Raw genomic sequence first — 23,473 nt, 5'->3', positions numbered from 1 at the left:
GAAGGGAGAAATCTGGAGGGGTTGCCAGGAGACTAGAGGGTGGCTAAGGGTTCTGGGGGGCCCCAAGAGAGCTGGGGGCCCCATTCTGTGGAAAAGAGGGGTCCAGAGCGCACTTGAGGGGTGCTAAAGCATCTACATGGCATAGAATTGGCTAACGTGCTAAGATGTCTACACTGTCAAGAAATGCCTCTGGGGAAGAAGGGAGAAATCAAGAGCGGTTGCAAGGAGACTAGAAGCTGTTTAAGGGGTCTGGGGGCCTCAAGAGAGCTGGGGGGCCCCATTCTGTGGAAAAGAGGGGTCCAGAGTGCACTAGAGGGGCACTAAGGGGTCTACACTGTCCAAAAATGCCTCTGGGGAAGAAGGGAGAAATCTGGACGGGTTGCGAGGAGACTAGAGGGGGTCTAAGGGGTCTGGAGATTCCAAATATATCTGGGGGGCCCAATTCTGTGGAAAAGAGGGGTCCAGAGTGCACTAGAGGGGTGCTAAGGCGTCTACACTGTCCATAAATGCTTCTGGGGAAGAAGGGAGAAATCTGGAGGGGTTGCGAGGAGACTAGAGGCTGTTCAAGGGACCTGGAGATTCCAAATATATCTGGGGGGCCCAATTCTGTGGAAAAGAGGGGTCCAGAGTGCACTAGAGGGGTGCTAAGGCATCTACACTGTCCATAAATGCCTCTGGGGAAGAAGGGAGAAATCTGGAGGGGTTGCGAGGAGACTAGAGGGGGTCTGGGGGGCCCGAAGAGAGCTGGGGGGGCCCCTTCTGTTTAAAAGTGGGGTCCAGAGTGCACTAGAGGGGTGCTAAGGCATCTACATGGTCCAGAAATGCCTCTGGGGAAGAAAGGAGATATCTGGAGGGGTTGCGAGGAGACTAGAGGGGGTCTAAGGGGCCTGGAGATTCCAAATATATCTGGGGGGCCCAATTCTGTGGAAAAGGGGGGTCCAGAGCGCACTAGAGGGGTGCTAAGGTGTCTACGCTGTGAAGAAATGGCTCTGAGCAAGAAGGGAGAAATCTGGAGGGGTTGCAAGGAGACTAGAGGGTGTCTAAAGCGTCTGGAGATCCGAAAGATATCTGGTGGGCCCAATTATGTGGAAAAGGGGGGTCCAGAGCGCACTAGAGGGGTGCTAAGGCCTCTACACTGTCCCTAAATGCTTCTGGGGAAGAAGGGAGAAATCTGGAGGTGTGGCAAGGAGACTAGAGGGTGTCTAAGGGGCCTGGGGGGCCAAAAGAGACCTAGGGGTCCTATTCCGTTGAACAGAGGGATCAAGAGGGCACTAGAGGGGTGCTCTTTTCCACAAAGTGGGGACCCCACCTCTCATTTGGTCCCCAGACCCCCAAGACACCCTGTAGTCTCCGCAGAAGCCCTCCACATTGCTTCCTTCTTCCCCATAGGCATTTCTTGACCACGTCAACACCTTAGGGGTCCAGAGCACAGTAGAGGGGTGCTAAGGTGTCGACACGGTCAAGAAATGCCTCTGGGGAAAAAGGGAGCAATCTGGAGGGCTTGCGAGGAGACTAGAGGGTGTCTAAGGGGCCTGGGGGGCCCCAAGAGAGCTGGGGGGCCCCATTCTGTGGAAAAGAGGGGTCCAGCGCACACTAGAGGGGTGCTAAAGCATCTACATGGCATAGAATTGGCTAACGTGCTAAGATGTCTACACTGTCAAGAAATGCCTCTGGGTAAGAAGGGAGAAATCAAGAGGGGTTGCAAGGAGACTAGAAGCTGTTTAAGGGGTCTGGGGGCCTCAAGAGAGCTGGGGGGCCCCATTCTGTGGAAAAGAGGGGTCCAGAGTGCACTAGAGGGGCACTAAGGGGTCTACACTGTCCAAAAATGCCTCTGGGGAAGAAGGGAGAAATCTGGAGGGGTTGCGAGGAGACTAGAGGGGGTCTAAGGGGTCTGGGGGGACCAAAGAGAGCTGGGGGCCCAATTCTGTGCAAAAGAGGGGTCCATAGCGCACTAGAGGGGTGCTAAGGGGTCTACACTGTCAAGAAATGGCTCTGGGGAAGAAGGGAGAAATCTGGAGGGGTTGCGAGGAGACTAGAGGCTGTCTAAGGCGCCTGGGGGGCCCGAAGACAGCTCCAGGTCACAGCAAGCACCCCAGTAGGGGTGTTCTGAGCAGGCGAGGAGTTTTAAGGGGACTAGGTGGCTAAAAACCCAACTGTGGGGAACCAGGACGAAATATGAAAGGTTTCTGAGGAGACCAGCTGTTCTCTAGGAGGCCTGGGGTCCAGAGAACAGCTCTGGGGCCATACCAGCACCCCAGGAGGCATGCTCAGCAGAGCAGAGGGGTCCTAAGGGGCCTAAACAGCCAAAATAGGAGAACTGGCTAACAAGGAAGACCTCAGGAGGTGCTCTGAGGGGACAGGAGGGGATGGATTTTGAGCAGACTAGGGGACGCATAGAGGTATGTGAGGCACAACCAAGGAAGACAGAGGAGCCTTAAGGGGACTGGAAGGAAAGGGGAGCGGAAGGAAAGGGGATCTGATGGGATAGAGGGCACATGGAATGGTCATAGCGATAGGGCATAGAGAGGACTCTACAGTGCAGCCAATGGAAAAGAAGGGCCGTAGGGCATACTGAAAGGGCGCAATGAATGCATAGGGTTCTGGGGTACCCCCAAGGCAAACCAAGGCGTCCTGAGGGCAGCGTGTGGCACTCAGAGGGGTTCTGATGGGGCTAAAGGGCTAGGAGATGGACCCTAAGGGGCTCAGAGGGCAAAGAGAGGCATCCTGAGAGGACTAGAGGGAAAAGCAAAGGCGCCGAGACGCACCAATGGCAAACGGAGAGGTTTTGAGGAGACTAGAGGGAAAAGAGGGGGGACTTAATAGGACAAGAGGACAAACATAGGAGTCTTGATGCTACCAGAGGGCCTACAGACACCAAATGTCAGAATAACCTTGCAGGAACTAGAAAGAAGCAAAGAATTTTGAAGGGACAAGAGAACAAATGGAGTGCCTTGGAGCATACCTAAAAGCAAATGGATTGGTCCTGAGGGAACTAGGGAGCAAATGGGTGAGTCCTGGGGGGGACGCGGAGGAAAACTGAAGGTTCTGGGGCATTAGCTCACCTGCCATAATCTTCCTGTGTGGAGCCTGCTTCTTCCCTCTGAGAAGTTGGCCTTTGCTTTCATTGCACAGGCAGCTGTGAGCTGTTGCGTAGTCTCGGCAGACAAGTTGGGGATCGCTGCCCAGGCAGTCGTGACCTGCAACACTGCATGCTCAGAACAGTTCTCAGGAAGTCACGCGTACTCATAACCTGAAGAGCAAAAAGCAAATCTCTCTTAAGGTCAGTTTTTATTTCATCATAGGAGCAAGCTTTCCCTCTCTTCTGCACTGTACTGCCTCTAACAGCACACCTTCCTCATCACCATTTTCCCCTGCTCCTTTCACTCCTCTCAGTTGCCCCTGCGTCTTAGATCTCTAAAGCAGCTGTTTCTCATCCACAGGTACTTTCCTGTCCTGTTGCCGATTCACCCCCCGGTTGTCCTATAGCAAGCAGTTGAGACACCTTGGCCTAATTCTTAGCCGCACACGCCTTTTGATCTGGCAAGCAGCTCAGACAGAGCAGAGGGCAGCAAGAAAGGTGGATCTGAATGTAGTAGACTTGGGCACCGAGCAAGATGGAAGCAGCAGCAAGGCATCAAAGAGATGGCATCTTTGTAAAGAAAAGAGATATAGTTCCAGGCTACCGGGGATTCTCTGTACCTGTGGCCAGGGCTCCTGCCTGCAGGCTCTTTCCACACAGTTAAAGGTAGCTGAACGCAGTGCCCTTGGGAGGCAGTGACATGGTGTCCCCGGTACTGCTGTGGGGTGGCTGTTCCAGGGTCTCTCAGGCTGTTTTGGGGTCCTTGGACAGAGACAGTGCTGTTCACATTTCCTTGAGGACTTTCCCTTGTGCTGCACAGCAGGACAGCTCCGCACCGTGCCCTCCCAGCACTGCCACTCCTCATAGCTGCTGCCTAATTGGCCCCAATCTTGAGCAAAGCTACAACTACCAGGAGCCCGCAGCGCCCTCCTACTCTCCCTGCCCTCCCCATTTCCAAGAGGGACGGCCCCAGCCCCTGGGGGCAAGCCTGCCTGGTCACACCAGAGATGGAAAATGCTTCCTGCCTTGTACCAGGGAAAACCAGGGAAATGCCACTGTCCCCAATGACCTATGGGGACTCCTGCGTGAGTGGCACATGTCCAGTAAGGAACAGACCCAGCGGGCCACTGCTGCAGGGCTGAGAAGGCACCGGCACCTGGAACTGCAGCTCCTGGCCTGCCACAGAGCATAACGTGGCCGGCTGGTGAGAACCCCGCTGGCAAAGGACTGCCCCTCCGGCCGCCTCGAGAGGCACAGCATGCTGTCCGAGCAGCCCAATGCGGGAAGACTACATCTCCCGGCATGCCGTTCAAACAAAAAAAGGCCTCCCGGAAGCCCGGTGCCGGAAGACTACCGCTCCCGGCATGCCAGCGGCGCCCCCCGGACCCCCCCCCCCCAACCCCCCGTAGCGCTAGGTGAAGTTTAACCCTGTGGAGATTCCGTTCCTTTCCGTCCCGCCCCCGTTCCCTTTTCCTCCCTGTCTCCCCGGAATCCACCGCAGAGCCCCGAGCGCGACCCCGCGATCCCCAGCACCGGCCCGGGGCTCCCCCGACACCGCCGCGGCCGGCTACGGGTCAACTCCAACACTGCCCCTGCCTCCCCCCACGACCCTCCCTGCGCTTCCCCTGGGATCCCTCCTCCCCCTCCCCAACGCGGTCCCCAGCGGACATAGGAGACACCCCCCCCCTCCCCGTGCTCCTCCGACTGCGCAATAAACCGCACCACAGCCCCAGCGGACCGCCTGCCTTCCCCCTGCCCCATCCTGGCGCACCCCCCTTCTTCCCCCCCAGCACCACTGCAGACCCACCGCACCTCCTTCCTCCCCACCCGAACCCCAACGCACCCCCTTACCCCCCCCCATACCACCACAGCCTCGGCACACCCCCTTCCTCCCTCCCTCCACCTCCATGGCCCCGGAGCACTGCTCTTCCCCACCACATCCTCAGCCCCCACTGCCCCAGCACACCACCCTCCCTAGCCCCGGTGCAGTTTCCCCTGGCCCCAGTGCACCCCAGTTGTGCTGCGCTGCCCGGGACACTCCCACCCACCAGGACCCCCGGCACATGAGGGACCTGCAGCCCGGAGCGCGCACCCCCCAGCCCCGCTCACCTCCTCCGCAGGGCAGCCGCGTGCCGGTCCCAGGCAGCAGTGCTCAGCAGCAGCTCCATCGTCCAGAACCAGCCCCAGCATGAGCTTCCCCCAAATGCAGCCCCAGCCCAGGCGTGTGCCCGCCCTTGCCATCAGCCCCACCTGGGGCTTGTCCCACCTGCCCCAGCCATGGAGCCCCACCTGGGGCCTGTCCTGCCACCCAGCTCCACCTGGCATTCATCCCAGCCCCAGGGCCTGCAGCTGCAGCCCATCAGGAACTGGGGAGAGGGAATGGCCATCAGCCCCATCAGGGACAACTGGGGCTGCCAGGGCAGCAGAGGCACCCCCACTCCTGAGAGCAGCTTCCTGAAAGCTGAAGGGAGAGGCCTGGGGTATAGAGAGGGGAAAGGGGAGTATGCAGAGGACAAGAGAACAAATGGAGAGCTCTGGGTACAACAGAAGTAGAAAAAGCCAATGACAGAGCAAACAGAGTGACTCTGGGGGCACCACCAAGAAGCACCCAGAAAACTCTGGGACAGGAGAGAAAGCTAAACAGAGAACTTTGCAGTGTGCTGCAAAACAACCACAGGGCCCAACAAAAGGCACACAGAGCCCTTGGGGGCAACCCAAAATGTGAATTGAGGGCTCCGGAGGGCATCAGAGGGCAAATGCAGGGCTCTGGGGCAAAGCAAAATACAAATAAAGGGGCTTAGGGCACACCAGAGGGGCCATAAGGCATGTCACAGGACTCAGTGCAGCTGACAGGATGGTGCCTGCAGGCTCCCCCCACCCCCATGGAAACTCTATCTCCCCACTCCAGGCACACAGGCCCTGGCACCAGACCCACAAGGGACACTGGGGAGTGCTGAAAGCAAATCCAGAAGCAGTCTGGTGACCTCACACAGCCCTGCAGGGGCCCTGGGTGCCCCCACAATGATGGGAAACACCCCCAAGAGCCCAGGCAATGCAAGGGAAATTCCCCACAGCTCTGTCAACAGCACTGGGTTCCCTGAGAAGCGCAGGCACTCCAAAGTACAAGGGACTCGGGGACCAGCTCCCAGCCCCGGACACAATGTGTAATCTCCTCCCCTGGGCATCATCTTCAGGCAAACTAACAGCAGGAACCACAGAGATGAGTGCAAAGAATAAAGCAACTGTTTATTGTTTTACTGCGCAGAAACAATAGCTGGAAGCAAGTCTGCCATGGAGCTCAGTGTCAGCATGCTTCCCCTTACCTGTGATGCCTGAAGAGTCATCACTACACCAGCGTCCATCCATCCATCAGGGAAGGGTCATCTCCTGCTGCTGCCCTTGATGTGGCAGGTGTCCGAGTAGCTGACAGCCTACTCCTCTGCTTTTTCCTTCAGGGATAGGATTCATCTCAGAGATGAGAGGAAAATGCCTGATCCTGCCTGTCTGCACTTCTGCCCTACCCCAGGCTAGAGCCCTGCAAGACACTTCCACAGCTCTCAGCTCACCCGTCACATTGCCAGTCTCCGTGTGATGGGCCTGCGCCATATCAAATCCAGAGCGCAGGTCGGTGTGCAGAGCTGAACGCTGGGTACAGGGGAAGGTTACAAAGCCCAAAGAAGGGTTTGCAGCCTGCTGCTTAGGCTTCAGGGCTTACAGTTTATCTAAGGATTTAGCCCTTTTCCTTTATCAGTAAGTCATAAGCCCTGAACACTAACTGCAGGTCTTGGAACCCTAATAGTTGCCGAGACTTTAAAATTTATGGCTAAGGTTGGATTTTAAATTCTGCGCCCTGATCACTAAACGAGCAAACTGTAAACCCTGACTGATAAAGACTGAGCCCCACAAAAGAAAGGAATAAACTGTAACTCTGGAGTGAGAGACCCTCAACAGCAAACTAAACAATAAACCTTAAGTGAAAAATTCCAAACCTCAGCTTTAAGCAACAAACACCAAAGCACCCATACGCATGAAAACAGTAAAGAGAAGGCAAGGAGTTTTGCCCACAGCTTAAGAAGTTTTCCCTTCCTCTAGAAGCACAGCAGAACGGGAAGACATGCACCAGAATCACGTTACAGCTGCTGTTTAGAGGCTTGGTTTTAGCCACCATTCAAATGTGAGCATGTGCAAGAATCACTCCACAGGATTGCACTAGGCTGCACTTGCACTGAACCTACCTGAAGCACTGCAAGCACTAATTCATCTCCGGGTCAGACAATTAATATTTTTGGTCCTCTCAGCTCCATGGGCAAACATCCACAGCCAGTGACACCAGTGACCACCTAGGGAACAATCACCTCGCACCTCCCAGCACTGCTCACATATGATGCAGCCCAGGACTTAGCTGTGTCCACGCTGCAAGTCAGAGCTCACTCTCCATGGCCAGCCGCGCATCTCCACAGAGCTCCCAGCTGTGACAAGGCTCCTTCGACTGCCCGACTGGGCTTCGGCACCTGCAAAGAGGCCAGAGCAGTTAGTGAGAGGCCGGGCAACTGCACAGCCCTCCTAGAACTGCTCCCTAGTCCAAGGCCCGTGATTGTTCCCACAGTTATGACTGACCCTCCGTGCTGCTTCAGTCACCCTCTCTGGCTCCATTTCATCACAAAGTTGTCACAGCAGCTCTCACAGACAGGCAGGCTCGCTCAGGCACCCGGCCGCCTCCAGCCTTTGCTAGATGGTCCTCTGCAGGGAAACTCTGCCTCTGATGGACACTCTCAGAAAGCACCGTCCAGCCAAGGCAGGATAAAAAGTAAGGCCTCCAAAACCTCCAAACCCTGGAGAGATGGAGCTGATGGGAAACTGACTTGTGCTACCAGTACTGTAGATTATGGCTTTGCTGTGTACTACGGTGCTGTTGCTCATACACATGTAACCCCATTTCTCTGCTATAGCAAAGTTACTGTTGTAGCTGGCTCCTGAAAGAAACAGTAACTTGCGAAAACGAAAATCCCAGGTAAGACAGTTGCATACTTAAGACATGAGTTGTGAAGGACCTTTACTCTCAAAGTACAAACAATACTGGAACCTCTGGACTTCAAAGAAGGAAGGTCTAGAAGGTTTAGGGCCCAACACTAATAATGCTAGAAACAGAAATTGTTTGGAGGGACCAGAACAGCAAAGAGAAAGGAGTTCCAAGGAAAGAAACAAGCCAGAAGCTATGTAAATGATTGCATTCATCAGGAAGCGATGGCAGGGGTGGGGTGGGTGTGCGTGTTGACAGCACAGCATATCCCCTCAGGAAGCACTAAATCAACAACATGGGTTGAGCTGTAGACATAGGGAAGACACCACTTTGCATTAAAGGCAGACCTGACAGAAAAGTGGGCTCAATGCCAGCATCGCAATCGCAACTCAAGCTGCACCACGTGACAGCCCTGGCTGCGCGCAGGCAGACAAGAGGCAGTAACTGCAGACCGCGCTGACGAGTAGGACAGACAGCAGCAGCAGCTCCAGACCGCCCTACCGCGAGCGCCTGTCCTAACGCCCAAGGTCTCGGAGCCTCTGCTGCTCTCTGCCTCTGTGACACCTTCCCCAGGAGCCTCTTCGCTGCCTGCCGTGTACCCCACGGCATCTCTAGCCCGCTAGTGCTCCCCCGCTGCACAGCCACAGCCCCGCGCCTCCGCGGGCAGAGTCCCCGCGGAGGTGTCCGACGTGACCCGAACCAGACCAACTGACGACACCCTCCGGGCGCTGCCGATCACCATCTCTGCCGAGCGCCGACCACCTCTCGCCACCCGCCGCACCAGACAAAACGCAAAGGAACGACAGACCTCCACCTGGACGCGGGGACAGGGGGGAGAACAAAAGAAAAGAGGGGCAGAGAGCTTGGCAGATGGATGGAGGGAGAAAGAAAGAGAGGGACAGAGAGCCGGCCCCAGGGTCTGGGCACTGGACAAAGGAAGAGAAAGAGAGGGACAGAGGGCCACACAGATGGAGGGAGGGCTGCACAGAGGACCGGGGAGCAGAAGAGAGAAAAATGGGGAAGGCGAGGCGGCCAGAGGAACGGCGAGGGAGCAACAGAGAAGGGGGGAGAACCGGAGAGAGGAACGGGGACGGGAAGAGAGGGACAGGGAGCCAGTAGGAGCGATGGGAAGAGGACGAGAACGACGAAGAGGTGGCCAGAAAGGTGGAGAGAGAAAAAGAGGGAGGGCAATTCAGACAGAGAGATGGGACAAAACAGGGGAAAAGAGGGATAGGGAGGCAAATAGATGGATGAGGAGCTGAGCAGAGGGATGGAAATAGAGAGAGATGGCTGGAGGGGTGGACAGAGGGCTGGGAAGGCAAAGAGAAGTACAGGCAGAAAGGCAGACGAGAGCGGCAGACGGATGGGGAGCCGCACGGAAGGACAGCGGGCAGGTACTGGGATAGGAAGAGGAAGAGGACGATGAAGAGCTGGATAGAGCGATAGAGAGCCAGTTAGATGGACGCAGATATTGTCACAGAGATGGAAAGAGTACAAGAGGGATGGGGGAGCTGGGCAGAGGAACGAGTAGCTAAACAAAGGGATGGGGCACTGGACAGAGCCACGGGGAAAGAAAGAGAAGGATGGAGCGCTGGACAGAGGGGCAGGGAGCGGAACCGGATGGATCCTGACAGCCTGGCTCGCCATGCTCCGACTCCACCCCACCGGCTGAGCCCGCAGCGCTCTCTGCGCACCGCTGTGCCCAAAGTCCGCTCGTGGGCCTGCTCACCCGTTTCCCTACGGCTCCGGGGTGTCTGTGGGAGCGAGGGTGCACACACGGGCCCAGGCCGGGGAGGAACCTCGCGTTCAGTCACAGCATTTTACCATTCCTCATGCATTAGCCCCTCTCAGATGCTCAACGCCAAACGCCCTCAGCCCGTAACAACTTCAGTACCCGCGGCACCTAGTTTTTCCACGCTCTCAAATCTTCCTTGCTCTTTCCCGTCTTGTTTGAAAACCCTCCCAGACCCCTTCTGTACTTACATGCTTCCTCAAAACAGCATCACCAAAGTCAACAAAAAGGGCCGAGCTGCATTCCTTCGAGTTGCTGGCCCTCAGAACAGCATCCTGCAAGTGAATCAAGCCACCAAGGTCACTGGGAGATTCTCCTTTTAGAGCTTTCTTCCCCCAAAACTTTAATGATGGCTCCCTAACCTGGGCAAATGCAGAGCCTCCCTTAAGCGCTGCGGCAGTTTTTACTCTGGCGTCCCAAGTTGCTGCTAGGCAGCGAAGCAAGGCAAAGACGGGTGCGGTCACAGCTGACCCATCTAGCCACGAAAATTCTTATTTTAGGCCTCACTGGTCATTCCAGGTAAACAGACCAAAACAGAGCTCCAAACAGACAGGCGAGGCTTCGCACAGACCTCGTGGCCCAGCTAGCAACAGTAAGACTCTGTCTTACTGAAGACTCTGGGCTACCAGTCGCTATCCCCCCCTCCTTTGCCGGTCCACGCATTGCGGCTTATTACCCGCGAGTCCGGTAAGGACGCTGCCGACCTTCCTGTGGCCGAAGCCTCCTCGTCGGGACCGGGCGGAGAACCTTTCTGCTGGCATTTGAATTCTCCTGGAAGCTCTCGACGCGTGATAACTTACAAAGGTCCAAGAGCAGTGGTAGCCTGTAGTTCTTCACGGCAGCACACAGTCGTTCCCCGAGGTCCTGAACGCCTACGATTAACACAGTTTATCAAAACAAAAATACTACTGCTACAGGGTGTAAAGGCAAGCTAAAATTTCCGCAGCCAAAGAAAACCCCTTCGCGTCTGACACAACGAGCCACACGCACCAGCGCCTATAGCTCGAGGCTAGCAACCCCTCCTGGGCGACGTTCTTCTGGCAGGCTGCGGATCTGAACTCCTCCATCTCGCCTAAGAGTCTCCGCTGGGACACAGCAACTTTGCCAGCCAGGGCTCGTTGACGGAGGCATAGTAAAATCCATCAGGGAGGGAGCAAAGCAAAAAAAAAAAAAACAAACCGAGAAGAAAAAGAAAAAAAGAAAAAGATCAAAGCTCTGCAGAAAATCATAAGAATCCAAAGTTGTTTATAAGCACAAAAGCGGATCCAATATACACACTCAAGCAAGGTAAACGAGAATACGCAAGCCACAAGCACCGCTTCCCCAACCCCTGTTCTGGGAGCTATGAAGACAGTCGGGCTTGCCGTGAAAGGGAAGTCAGACTAAGTAGCCGCTAGAGATCAACCTCTCGGAAACCTCCTGCGTCCGCGTTTTTGGCGCAACCATGCTCTGCCCCTCAGTCAATTCAGACGCGCACAAGAAGAGCCACTGCTTGTAACACTTGCACAGCAACTGCCCCCCTGCCCCCGCTCGTTAAGATCAGCGCCCACTGCGCCACTCGGATAGATGATACTCCGCTGTCTCTTCATTTCCCTGACGTGATTACTTTAGAGGGAACTGAATAGATTGGATGGCCCCTGCGCAATCAAAGCTAAAAGTCTCAAAGACGGTTACAGCCCACATCGCTGCTGAACAGTCTTTCTCACAGCCAGAGACTTTTTGTTCCACCCCCAAAGGGGACGTAAAGGTGAGGCGACCGGCACCCGCTTTCCTTTACTGCCGTTTTCTAGCGGTGCTGCTCCCACGCAGTCAGCAGATGTGGAAAGCATTACCGAAAAAGGCTTTCCTTGTCCTGGGAATTTGAGGGCAGGAGGTTTTATAGCCAATTCTTCCAGTTCAGTGAAAGCAGAGTCACGTTCCTCGTCCCAGCTCCCTTCCCGACTCCCTCCCAGTACTTTCCACCATGGTCTGCTGACACCGGCAAAGCCACCTTAATGCTGCTGGAGGAAACTAAATCCTCCTACAATTGCTCTAAGCGGGAACCGGTGAGAAGGAGCCTTAATTCCATGAGGCTTCAACCTATCTACTGTCATCCCGTCTCCCCAAATACCATTGCCAGATAACTAACCCGGGGCTTGCGCTGATTGAGCCTTCCTGAAATCGATCTCTCAGTTTTACACTTCAGACCCTTCTCTCGCTCCCTTCCTCTTCAGTAGCTCTGGTCACTTGACCACCACTCCCCCAAGATAATAATTTGCTGTCTCGCAGCTCGTGAAGTATGACGCTTCACAGGCACGTAAAGTCACACACATGGAGACACATGTACGCAGAGCACTTCTCGTAATGCATACAGACCTTCCGTTATACGCTGGCGATCTATTATTCGGATTGCTATTAATGGCGCTCCTTCCTTGCCAGGAGGAACGGGCTTTCCCTTTTTCTGGCAGAGGAAGACAGCTTTCCCTTGGCTCCCTTGGATTCTATTCCTTCAGCTTGCTCACGTTTTTTACTCTCTTCAACCTCAGCCGTGACCATTAATCTAAGAGAGCATTCGTTCTGTCTTTCCCTTTCCACGTACGCGCGTGCAGTAACAACGCAAAATAGAAACAGCCAAAGCAAAGCTAAGGCAGATACAGGGAACAGCAGCCACAGGGCAGGAACGGGTTACTCAGTCCTCAGCGCTGCCTCGGGGAGGCCGAAATAACTGCTAACGGTCATTAGCCATACTTACCCTAGTTACCCGTGCCAGAACGCCTCCTCCTGTAGCAGTTCCTGGTGATATCGAGGGGCCGCTGCATTCTGGCTTCCTTGTTTCATCCCGTCCCTTCGGTATTAACCGCAAGCAAACGCTCGTCCGTCTCTTCTCCTCGTCAGCATTTGCTGTCCTTGGTTCCACCTCTGTAAGGAAGCGATAAACTCGCGTTTTACTTCCAGTGAAACGCTTAGGTTTATGCATGATCTTTTTCTCTTTACCCTGTTTTCTTTTTCCCCCTTTTTTTTCTTTTTTTCTTCTTCTTTTCCTTAAGGGAAAGGTCTTAATACGGCACTTTGCACCATACGTTGCAGGGTAAACGGTCTGGAAACGTTACACGCAGCAATTAGGGCTAGGTTATTAGGCAGGCGGGCACGTCGCCTAATACCTTCCTAACGCCATCTTCCACGAAACCTTATTTTTATTCCGCTTCAGTGTTATTGTTACTGTTCGCAAACCCTCGTATGCATGCGCTTAACCGACAACTCTCTCGGTCTTTAACTACGTGGAGGAACGACAGCCCTCGATTTGCCTGTCTCCCTTTCAGACCTATTACCTTTTTGAGACTGCTCCTAGCTTCCTCTTACTCTTGCATGCTGGCCTCACAGGCGACGACCAAAATGAACCACCGGATCCCCAGGTCTTGCTGCTTCTCTTCGAGATGTCCCCCTTCGGTGGGCTACCCTGCCAAACAAACCAAAAAGACTGCCGAGGCCGCGAGGGTACCAGATTTTCAGACCGCTTCTCCGAGGCTTTCGGGGTGACTGACGTCACCGCTTCGCTTCACGTTACTCACAGCTACCTTCGTCTATTACTTAGGGCTAAACCTGTTTCTGTTTGCAGAGGGGCTTGTTGCTTGTTTAAACTTGACATATAGTCCATAACCTGCTCTGCATGCTCCCTAGTCCCTTCTGCTTTTGCAACACTTGTGGTAATTCAAGGCGGTAATTAAGAGTCCCCATTGCCCCATAGGCTGGAGCGAGACATTGCTGCTGCTCTGAGGAGGTGCCTAAAAGCCACGCTGTTTTCGCTAGCATCACTGGGGCTTCCCAGAGCCCATCGGTGTTCTCTTTGGCTCTTCCCGAGCCTTTTAGGTTTTTTAGGCTATTCCTTAGCCCTCCATTTTAGGGCAATGTTCTCCTTAAGCACTGCGCACAGCACGATTATCCCAGATCAGCCACATCGTGCACACACAGAGGCTTCTGAGAGGCGGCTCAGAAGAAAAGAGAGAAAAGTCTCTTTGTCATCCGCACATTCACCCGTCAACACTCTTCACCAGGAAGTGCTCTAAGTTCCTGTTTCTCTAAAGCGGGACTGAGTCGAGGCGGAGACGCACATCGCACCCCATCTTTGTTAGAACGCCTCACTGCTGCGGGCACTGGGTCTGGCAGCAGTTTGAGGAATGTTTGGGGCCTTGCACAGAGTGCAGGGGAAGGTCTGGAGTCAGTGACAACATTGCAGCAGGGCTCGGAGGCGTTTTGGGGCCTGTGGGGGTGTTGGGGCAGGATTTGTGGGTGGTTTAGTGGGTGGTTTAATGGCTCTGGGGGGGCTGGTTGCAGGAAGGGTGGGACTCTGCGGGGCCCTCAGGGCAGGGGTGCCATCCCAGATGCGTAGTGAGCACACAGGGGTGCCCTACATGGCTCTCAGCTCGGCGGGAGCAGCCACCGGTCTCCCACCCCACCAGACAGGGGAGCGGGGCGGGGGGGGGGGGGGGAGGAGAGGAGGTGGAGGGATCTATGAGCTCGCAGAGAACGCCAGAGGAGGCAGCAGGGAACTCCCCAAGGACCCCGCGTCCCAGACGAGAGGAGGCATCAGGCTGCCGTGCCGCTGCTAGAGACATCCAGACCCCCGCGCAGACACCCCACACACACTCCTCCAGGCTGCGTCCGCAGGGGCGAGAGCACGCCCCGGCCCGCGCTGGGGAGGAACCGGGGCCCTACAGGCGACACACGCAAAAGGGAGAGTCAGAGCCGCGCTCCGGCAGACCCGGCGCCGCGCAAACCCGGCGCGGCGCGGCGCGGCGCGGCCCCCGGCCCGACTCCCCCCCCCCCGCCCCGCCGCCTCCACGCAGCGACGGCCCCGGCTGGCAGGACACAGCCCGACACCCGCGGCCACCCGAAGGCGCACGCTCGCCTCACCGCGGCCCCCACATGCTCGACTCCAGCCCGCCTCTGCCCTCGCCCGCCGCCGTCCAGCGAAAACACCCGCCCTGCTCGCCGCCATCTTGCCCGCCGCCGCACCGCGCGTGCGCCGGCCGCCCAGGGCTCGCGCCGCCGCACCGCGCGTGCGCCGGCCGCCCAGGGCTCGCGCCGCCGCACCGCGCGTGCGCCGGCCGCCCAGGGCTCGCGCCGCCGCACCGCGCGTGCGCCGGCCGCCCAGGGCTCGCGCCGCCGCACCGCGCGTGCGCCGGCCGCCCAGGGCTCGCGCCGCCGCACCGCGCGTGCGCCGGCCGCCCAGGGCTCGCGCCGCCGCACCGCGCGTGCGCCGGCCGCCCAGGGCTCGCGCCGCCGCACCGCGCGTGCGCCGGCCGCCCAGGGCTCGCGCCGCCGCACCGCGCGTGCGCCGGCCGCCCAGGGCTCGCGCCGCCGCACCGCGCGTGCGCCGGCCGCCCAGGGCTCGCGCCGCCGCACCGCGCGTGCGCCGGCCGCCCAGGGCTCGCGCCGCCGCACCGCGCGTGCGCCGGCCCAGGACCGCGCGAGAGGGGCGGGGGGAGCGCGAGGGGCGGGGGGAGCGGAGCGCGAGGGGCGGGGGGAGCGCGAGGGGCGGGGGAGCGGAGCGCGAGGGGCGGGGGGAGCGCGAGGGGCGGGGGGAGCGCGAGGGGCGGGGGGAGCGCGAGGGGCGGGGGGAGCGCGAGGGGCGGGGGGAGCGCGAGGGGCGGGGGGAGCGCGAGGGGCGGGGGGAGCGCGAGGGGCGGGGGGAGCGCAGCGCGAGGCAGCCCAGACCCGCAATGGCCCCACCCTCGCGTGGTCGCAGCGCCGCGCTGCAGCCGGCCGGCTCCCGCGCGCCAACCGCAGCCCGCCGCGCCACCCCGGCGCTCAGGCCGAGCAGCGAGCGCCCCGAGGCTGCTCTGCCCGCGCCCGAGAGAGCGGCGGGCTTCAGCGAGCAGGCGCTGGGGCTGCCCCGGGGAGAGAGCGCCGCGGAGCAGCTCCGAGACGGCACTGCCCGTCCCCGCGCCCCCAGGAAGCACCGAGAAGGAAAAGCCCTCTCGGGAAAAGCGCTCCCGGTCCGTGAGCACCGGGCAGGGGGCACGAGCGCGGCCCCTGCGCTTACCCGTCCCCGAGAGAGCGCAGAGTAGCGGCCAACGCGGCGACCGGCAGCGCGCACGTGTGCGCCGGCTGCCCGCAACGGTCTCCGTACGCAGCGGTGGCCGCCGGCGGCTGCAGTGCTGCCTTGTCGACACGCGAGGGCAGCCGTGAGCGCGCCGGAACGCAATGCGCATGCGCGCCCCCCTCCCGCGTGCACTGCCGCCTTTCAGACACGCGAGGGCAGCAAGGAGCAGGGCGCAGCGCTTTCCTGCCCCCCTTGCAAAATACTCGCTAGGCAAAAGTGGCTTGGGCTCCTCCCGAACGCTTACCTGGCTTCATTACTACAGCTATTAGGAACCGAAGTGCATAGCCTTCTAGCAAAGGGAACGACCGTCTTTTCAAAACTTCCCGCGACTCCCCAGAATTGTCACTGCCTTGCATCAGCAGCCAGCTTCTTCCAACCCAGCCGCAAGAAACATTTTGCCTTCCCGGCAGAACTTTCTGCTCCCCGGGGGGTCCAAAGGAAACCCGTCACTCACTACTGTCTGTCAAAACGTACCGGAAGCCCTCAAATACAGGACAAGACGCCTTCTCTAAGGAAGCTGACTACTAGGTCTGCTTCACGGCAGCTTCTCCCCAGTATCAGGGCCCACTCAATAAACAAAATAGGACGAGAAATGTCTTAATCTGCTCCAAGTGCTTTCGTATAAGAGAACAACATCAAAACGAGGTATTATTGCATTTAGCCTCCACTACACGTGCTACCCCAGCGCCACGGACTTGCTTTAAAGCATCAGTGACGTACGCGGTCTGGCAGTAATTAATATTCACAGAATGAATACGCACTCGATCGAGTACGGGTGTTCATAAAAAGCTTTGCCAGTGCGTCGCTAGGTAACAAACCTAGACAAGCAGCTATTTGCCCCGATCCTTCGGCTTACATTTCTTCTGCCGGATGTAGTCAAACGTACCTGCATGCAGTGGCCTTGCGAGGCAGTGACACGGTGTCCGTGGGGTGGCTGTTCCAGGGTCTCTCGGGCTGTTCCAGGGTCCTCGGACAGCAACGGTGCTGGTCAACTTTCCCTTGCGCTGCACAGCAGGACAGCTCCGCACCGTGCCTTCCCAGCACCGCTACTCCTCCCAGCAGCTGCCTAACCGGCCCCAATCCTGAGCAAAGCTACGACCCCCAGGAGCCCGCAGCACCCCTCCTACTCTTCCCGCCCTCCCCATTTCCAAGAGGGACAGCCACAGCCCCCGGGGACAACCCTGCCTGGTCACGCTGCTGTCCGAAAAGCGGATTCGTTGCCCGCTGTGCACTAAGCCAATAATGACACGCTCAGGAGAGACATTTGCTTATTTATTTGAGTTGTGCAAGCCTGGCTGCTCGGTGTTTTCCCCACAAATCAAGCGCAACTTCCCCCCCCCCGCCCCGGCTTTCCAAGTAGCATTTATACAAGTTGCAAGGTTTGCAACTTTCCCTCTTACACCGGTTGGTTAGTGATTTACATACAATTCTAATATTGCTTACACACCATTTTAAAACTACGCATGCTCAGGGGAGGGGTCTTCACCCGGGCACAGGTCTTTCTGACCTATGGGCGTGATTTTCTTGTATTATAATGAGGACAGTTCAGTTCGGGGATACCTCAAATTCCTTTGCTAAATTGGCAACGTCTACATAGAAAAGAAATAGTAAATCAAAATGTTTTGTTTAAGGCTTTAGCACTTCTAGCATGGCCTTGATTAAAGAATTATTTCCTCCCAGGAAATGGGGGGGGGGGGGGGTACCTCCTCATCTGCCTAGTTTAAACAGCAGGAACACTTTCTGAGCTTCCAAGGTTGTCTTGCAACACCATCGGAGATGGAAAACACTTCCTGCCCTGTACCGGGGAAAAACAGGGGCATGGTCACCCAGTAGCCCCGCCTGAGAAGACTACACCTCCCAGCATACCGTGCACGCGAAAAGGGCGGCCCGGAAGCCCAGTGCCGGAAGACTACTGCTCCCGGCATACCATGCCAAGCAACATGGCCGCCCGGAAGCCCAGTGCCGGAAGACTACCGCTCCCAGCATGCCGCGCTCAGAACAAACATGCCCCCACCGGAAGCCCAGTGCCGGAAGACTACTGCTCCCGGCATGCCGCGCCGAAAGCTACGGCTCCCCGCAGTCCCGCCCCCGCCCCTCCCGCCCCCCACCCGCAGCGCTGGGGCACCTTTGACCCTCGGCACATTCCGTTCCTTTCCGTCCCGCCCCCCTTCCCCTTCCCCCCTGTCCCCCCGGAAACGGCCGCAGAGCCCCGAGCGCGGCCCCGCCGGCCCCACCACCGGCCCGGGGCTCCCCCGACACCCCCGCGACCGGCCCCGCCTCAGCTCCGACACTGCCCCCGCCCCTCCACGACCCTCCTCCCCCCGCTCCCCGACACGCTCCCGAGCTGACACAGGAGACCCCCCCCCCCCCCCCCCCCGCGCTCCTCTGACCGCGCAGTAAACCGCACCACAGCCCCGGCGCACCCCCTTCCTCCCCCCGCCTCCGTGGCCCCGGGACGCTCCCAGCCGCCGGGACCCCCGGCACATGCGGGACCCGCAGCCTGCAGTGCGCCTCCCCCGGCCCCGCTCACCTCCTCCGCGGGGTGGCCGCCGGGCTGGTCCCGAAGGGCCATGCTCTGTGGCAGCTCCGCTGCCCAGCTCCTGCCCCAGCACCAGCTCCCCCCAACTGCAGCCCCAGCCCCCAAATGTGGGCCTGCCCTTGCCATCAGCCCCACCTGGGGCCTGTCCTGCCACCCAGCTCCACCTGGCATTCATCCCAGCCCCAGGGCCCGCAGCTGTGGGCCTGCAGGAACTGGGCAGGGGGCCTGGCCATCAGCCCCTTCAGGGACAGCTGGGGCTGCCAGGGCAGCAGAGGCACCCCCACTCTCCTGACAGCAGCTTGCTGAGAGCTGAAGGGAGAGCCCTGCCTGGGGTGTAGAGTGCGGAAAGGGGAGTATGCGGAGCACAAGAGAACAAATCGAGAGCTCTGGGTGCAACACAAGTCAAGAAAAAAAAAAAAAAAAAAAAAAAGAACAACGATAGAGCAAACAGAGTGACTCGGGGGGCACCAAAAGGAGGGCCCTGGGGCACACCCAGAAGCACCCCGAAAACTCCAGGACAGGAGAAAAAGCTAAACAGAGACCTCTGCGGCGTGCCGCAAAACACACACGGGGCCACGGGGCGCACCGAAAGGCACGCAGAGGGCTCGGGGGCAACCCAGAATGTGAACTGAGGGGTCCTGAGGGCATCAGAGGGCAAGTGCAGGGCTCTGGGGCAGACCAAAATACAGAGGAAGGGCCTTGGCGCACACCAGAGGGGTCACCAGGCACGCCGCAGGGCTCAACGCGGCTGACAGGATGGCGCCTGCAGGCTGCCCCAGGCACACGAGCGACACTGCGGAGTGCCAAAAGCAAATCCGGGAGCGGTTCGGGGACCTCACGCAGCCCTGGAGGGGCTCTGACTGCCCTCGCGATGAGGGGAAACACCCCCAAGAGCCCCGAGGGTCCAGGCAACGCAAGGGAAATTCCCCGCAGCTCTGGGAACAGCACCGGGCTCCCTGGCAAGTGCAGGCACTCCCAAGTACATGGGACTCGGGGACCAGCTCCCAGCCCCGGACACAATGCATAACCTCCTGCCTCAGGCATCGTGTTCAGGCAAACCGCCCTGGAGCTCGGCACCAGCGTGCCTCCCCTTACCTACGATATCCAAAGAGTCACCGCCGCACCAGCGTCTGTCCGTACGTCCGTCCGTCGGGGAAGGGTCAGCTCCTGCCCCTGCCCTCGACATGGCAGGTGTCCGAGTAGCCTCCCCCCAGTGCTTTTTCCTTCAGGGCTAGGATTCAGCTCGGAGAGCTGAGAGGAAAATGCCTGATCCCGCCTGCCTGCACTTCTGCCCCAACCCAGGCCAGAGCCCCTCAGGTTACTTAGTCCTCAGCGCTGCCTCGGGGAGGCCAAAATAACTGCTAACGGTCATTAGCCATACTTACCCTAGTTACCCGTGCCAGAACGCCTCCTCCTGTAGCAGTTCCTGGTGATATCGAGGGGCCGCTGCATTCTGGCTTCCTTGTTTCATCCCGTCCCTTCGGTATTAACCGCAAGCAAACGCTCGTCCGTCTCTTCTCCTCGTCAGCATTTGCTGTCCTTGGTTCCATCTCTGTAAGGAAGCGATAAACTCGCGTTTTACTTCCAGTGAAACGCTTAGGTTTATGCATGATCTTTTTCTCTTTACCCTGTTTTCTTTTTCCCCCTTTTTTTTCTTTTTTTCTTCTTCTTTTCCTTAAGGGAAAGGTCTTAATACGGCACTTTGCACCATACGTTGCAGGGTAAACGGTCTGGAAACGTTACACACAGCAATTAGGGCTAGGTTATTAGGCAGGCGGGCACGTCGCCTAATACCTTCCTAACGCCATCTTCCACGAAACCTTATTTTTATTCCGCTTCAGTGTTATTGTTACTGTTCGCAAACCCTCGTATGCATGCGCTTAACCGACAACTCTCTCGGTCTTTAACTACGTGGAGGAACGACAGCCCTCGATTTGCCTGTCTCCCTTTCAGACCTATTACCTTTTTGAGACTGCTCCTAGCTTCCTCTTACTCTTGCATGCTGGCCTCACAGGCGACGACCAAAACGAACAACTGGATCGCTAGGTCCAGCCCCCTCTCTTCAAGATGTGCCCCTTCGCGGCTTACGTTTCTTGGTCTCTTCAACTTCAGCCGTGGCAATTAATCTAAAAAAGTAAGTATGACATCTATTCCTTTCCGTAGCTGCGTGTACGATAACAAAACAAAAGAGAAACAGCCAAAGCAAAGCTAAGGCAGATACAGGCAACAGCAGCCACAGGGCAGGAATGGGTTACTCAGTCCTCAGCGCTGCCTCGGGGAGGCCGAAATAACTGCTAACGGTCATTAGCCATACTTACCCTAGTTACCCGTGCCAGAACGCCTCCTCCTGTAGCAGTTCCTGGTGATATCGAGGGGCCGCTGCATTCTGGCTTCCTTGTTTCATCCCGTCCCTTCGGTATTAACCGCAAGCAAACGCTCGTCCGTCTCTTCTCCTCGTCAGCATTTGCTGTCCTTGGTTCCACCTCTGTAAGGAAGCGATAAACTCGCGTTTTACTTCCAGTGAAACGCTTAGGTTTATGCATGATCTTTTTCTCTTTACCCTGTTTTCTTTTTCCCCCTTTTTTTTCTTTTTTTCTTCTTCTTTTCCTTAAGGGAAAGGTCTTAATACGGCACTTTGCACCATACGTTGCAGGGTAAACGGTCTGGAAACGTTACACACAGCAATTAGGGCTAGGTTATTAGGCAGGCGGGCACGTCGCCTAATACCTTCCTAACGCCATCTTCCACGAAACCTTATTTTTATTCCGCTTCAGTGTTATTGTTACTGTTCGCAAACCCTCGTATGCATGCGCTTAACCGACAACTCTCTCGGTCTTTAACTACGTGGAGGAACGACAGCCCTCGATTTGCCTGTCTCCCTTTCAGACCTATTACCTTTTTGAGACTGCTCCTAGCTTCCTCTTACTCTTGCATGCTGGCCTCACAGGCGACGACCAAAATGAACCACCGGATCCCCAGGTCTTGCTGCTTCTCTTCGAGATGTCCCCCTTCGGTGGGCTACCCTGCCAAACAAACCAAAAAGACTGCCGAGGCCGCGAGGGTACCAGATTTTCAGACCGCTTCTCCGAGGCTTTCGGGGTGACTGACGTCACCGCTTCGCTTCACGTTACTCACAGCTACCTTCGTCTATTACTTAGGGCTAAACCTGTTTCTGTTTGCAGAGGGGCTTGTTGCTTGTTTAAACTTGACATATAGTCCATAACCTGCTCTGCATGCTCCCTAGTCCCTTCTGCTTTTGCAACACTTGTGGTAATTCAAGGCGGTAATTAAGAGTCCCCATTGCCCCATAGGCTGGAGCGAGACATTGCTGCTGCTCTGAGGAGGTGCCTAAAAGCCACGCTGTTTTCGCTAGCATCACTGGGGCTTCCCAGAGCCCATCGGTGTTCTCTTTGGCTCTTCCCGAGCCTTTTAGGTTTTTTAGGCTATTCCTTAGCCCTCCATTTTAGGGCAATGTTCTCCTTAAGCACTGCGCACAGCACGATTATCCCAGATCAGCCACATCGTGCACACACAGAGGCTTCTGAGAGGCGGCTCAGAAGAAAAGAGAGAAAAGTCTCTTTGTCATCCGCACATTCACCCGTCAACACTCTTCACCAGGAAGTGCTCTAAGTTCCTGTTTCTCTAAAGCGGGACTGAGTCGAGGCGGAGACGCACATCGCACCCCATCTTTGTTAGAACGCCTCACTGCTGCGGGCACTGGGTCTGGCAGCAGTTTGAGGAATGTTTGGGGCCTTGCACAGAGTGCAGGGGAAGGTCTGGAGTCAGTGACAACATTGCGGCAGGGCTCGGAGGCGTTTTGGGGCCTGTGGGGGTGTTGGGGCCGGATTTGTGGGTGGTTTAGTGGGTGGTTTAATGGCTCTGGGGGGGCTGGTTGCAGGAAGGGTGGGACTCTGCGGGGCCCTCAGGGCAGGGGTGCCATCCCAGATGCGTAGTGAGCACACAGGGGTGCCCTACGTGGCTCTCAGCTCGGCGGGAGCAGCCACCGGTCTCCCACCCCACCAGACAGGGGAGCGGGGCGGGGGGGGGGGGGGGGGGAGGAGAGGAGGTGGAGGGATCTATGAGCTCGCAGAGAACGCCAGAGGAGGCAGCAGGGAACTCCCCAAGGACCCCGCGTCCCAGACGAGAGGAGGCATCAGGCTGCCGTGCCGCTGCTAGAGACATCCAGACCCCCACGCAGACACCCCACACACACTCCTCCAGGCTGCGTCCGCAGGGGCGAGAGCACGCCCCGGCCCGCGCTGGGGAGGAACCGGGGCCCTACAGGCGACACACGCAAAAGGGAGAGTCAGAGCCGCGCTCCGGCAGACCCGGCGCCGCGCAAACCCGGCGCGGCGCGGCGCGGCGCGGCGCGGCCCCCGGCCCGACTCCCCCCCCCCCGCCCGGCCGCCTCCACGCAGCGACGGCCCCGGCTGGCAGGACACAGCCCGACACCCGCGGCCACCCGAAGGCACACGCTCGCCTCACCGCGGCCCCCACATGCTCGACTCCAGCCCGCCTCTGCCCTCGCCCGCCGCCGTCCAGCGAAAACACCCGCCCTGCTCGCCGCCATCTTGCCCGCCGCCGCACCGCGCGTGCGCCGGCCGCCCAGGGCTCGCGCCGCCGCACCGCGCGTGCGCCGGCCGCCCAGGGCTCGCGCCGCCGCACCGCGCGTGCGCCGGCCGCCCAGGGCTCGCGCCGCCGCACCGCGCGTGCGCCGGCCGCCCAGGGCTCGCGCCGCCGCACCGCGCGTGCGCCGGCCGCCCAGGGCTCGCGCCGCCGCACCGCGCGTGCGCCGGCCGCCCAGGGCTCGCGCCGCCGCACCGCGCGTGCGCCGGCCGCCCAGGGCTCGCGCCGCCGCACCGCGCGTGCGCCGGCCCAGGACCGCGCGAGAGGGGCGGGGGGAGCGCGAGGGGCGGGGGGAGCGGAGCGCGAGGGGCGGGGGGAGCGCGAGGGGCGGGGGG

The 23,473-nt window shown here is 58.4% G+C and overlaps 1 protein-coding gene across 6 annotated transcripts; it reads right to left on the bottom strand.

Annotated features, from left to right (window-relative positions):
- Nucleotides 1–6,304: 6,304 nt before the first annotated feature.
- Nucleotides 6,305–12,568, bottom strand: LOC135329579 (proline-rich protein 36-like). Of its 6 annotated transcripts, none has more exons than XR_010391137.1 (4): nt 10,882–12,568; nt 10,568–10,763; nt 7,315–10,366; nt 6,305–6,528 (listed from the first exon to the last, which is right to left on the bottom strand). XR_010391137.1 is itself a non-coding variant. In XM_064518521.1 (4 exons), the coding sequence occupies exon 4, from the start codon at nt 9,744–9,746 to the stop codon at nt 8,835–8,837; it is 912 nt and encodes a 303-aa protein (XP_064374591.1). In that variant the 5' UTR covers nt 9,747–10,166; nt 10,254–10,366; nt 10,568–10,763; nt 10,882–12,568; the 3' UTR covers nt 6,305–8,834. The 6 variants fall into 6 exon arrangements, 2 of the variants coding, with proteins under 2 accessions (XP_064374591.1, XP_064374590.1); XR_010391136.1 differs by having other exon boundaries at nt 6,305–7,590; nt 7,697–10,366; XR_010391138.1 differs by having other exon boundaries at nt 6,305–7,590; nt 10,083–10,366.
- Nucleotides 12,569–23,473: the final 10,905 nt, after the last annotated feature.

Source organism: Dromaius novaehollandiae, chromosome 11, assembly GCF_036370855.1.
Source record: "Dromaius novaehollandiae isolate bDroNov1 chromosome 11, bDroNov1.hap1, whole genome shotgun sequence".
Classification (NCBI taxonomy): domain Eukaryota; kingdom Metazoa; phylum Chordata; class Aves; order Casuariiformes; family Dromaiidae; genus Dromaius; species Dromaius novaehollandiae.
The sequence above is the reverse complement of the archived record's forward strand: the minus strand, read 5'-3'. Positions and strand labels throughout refer to the sequence as shown.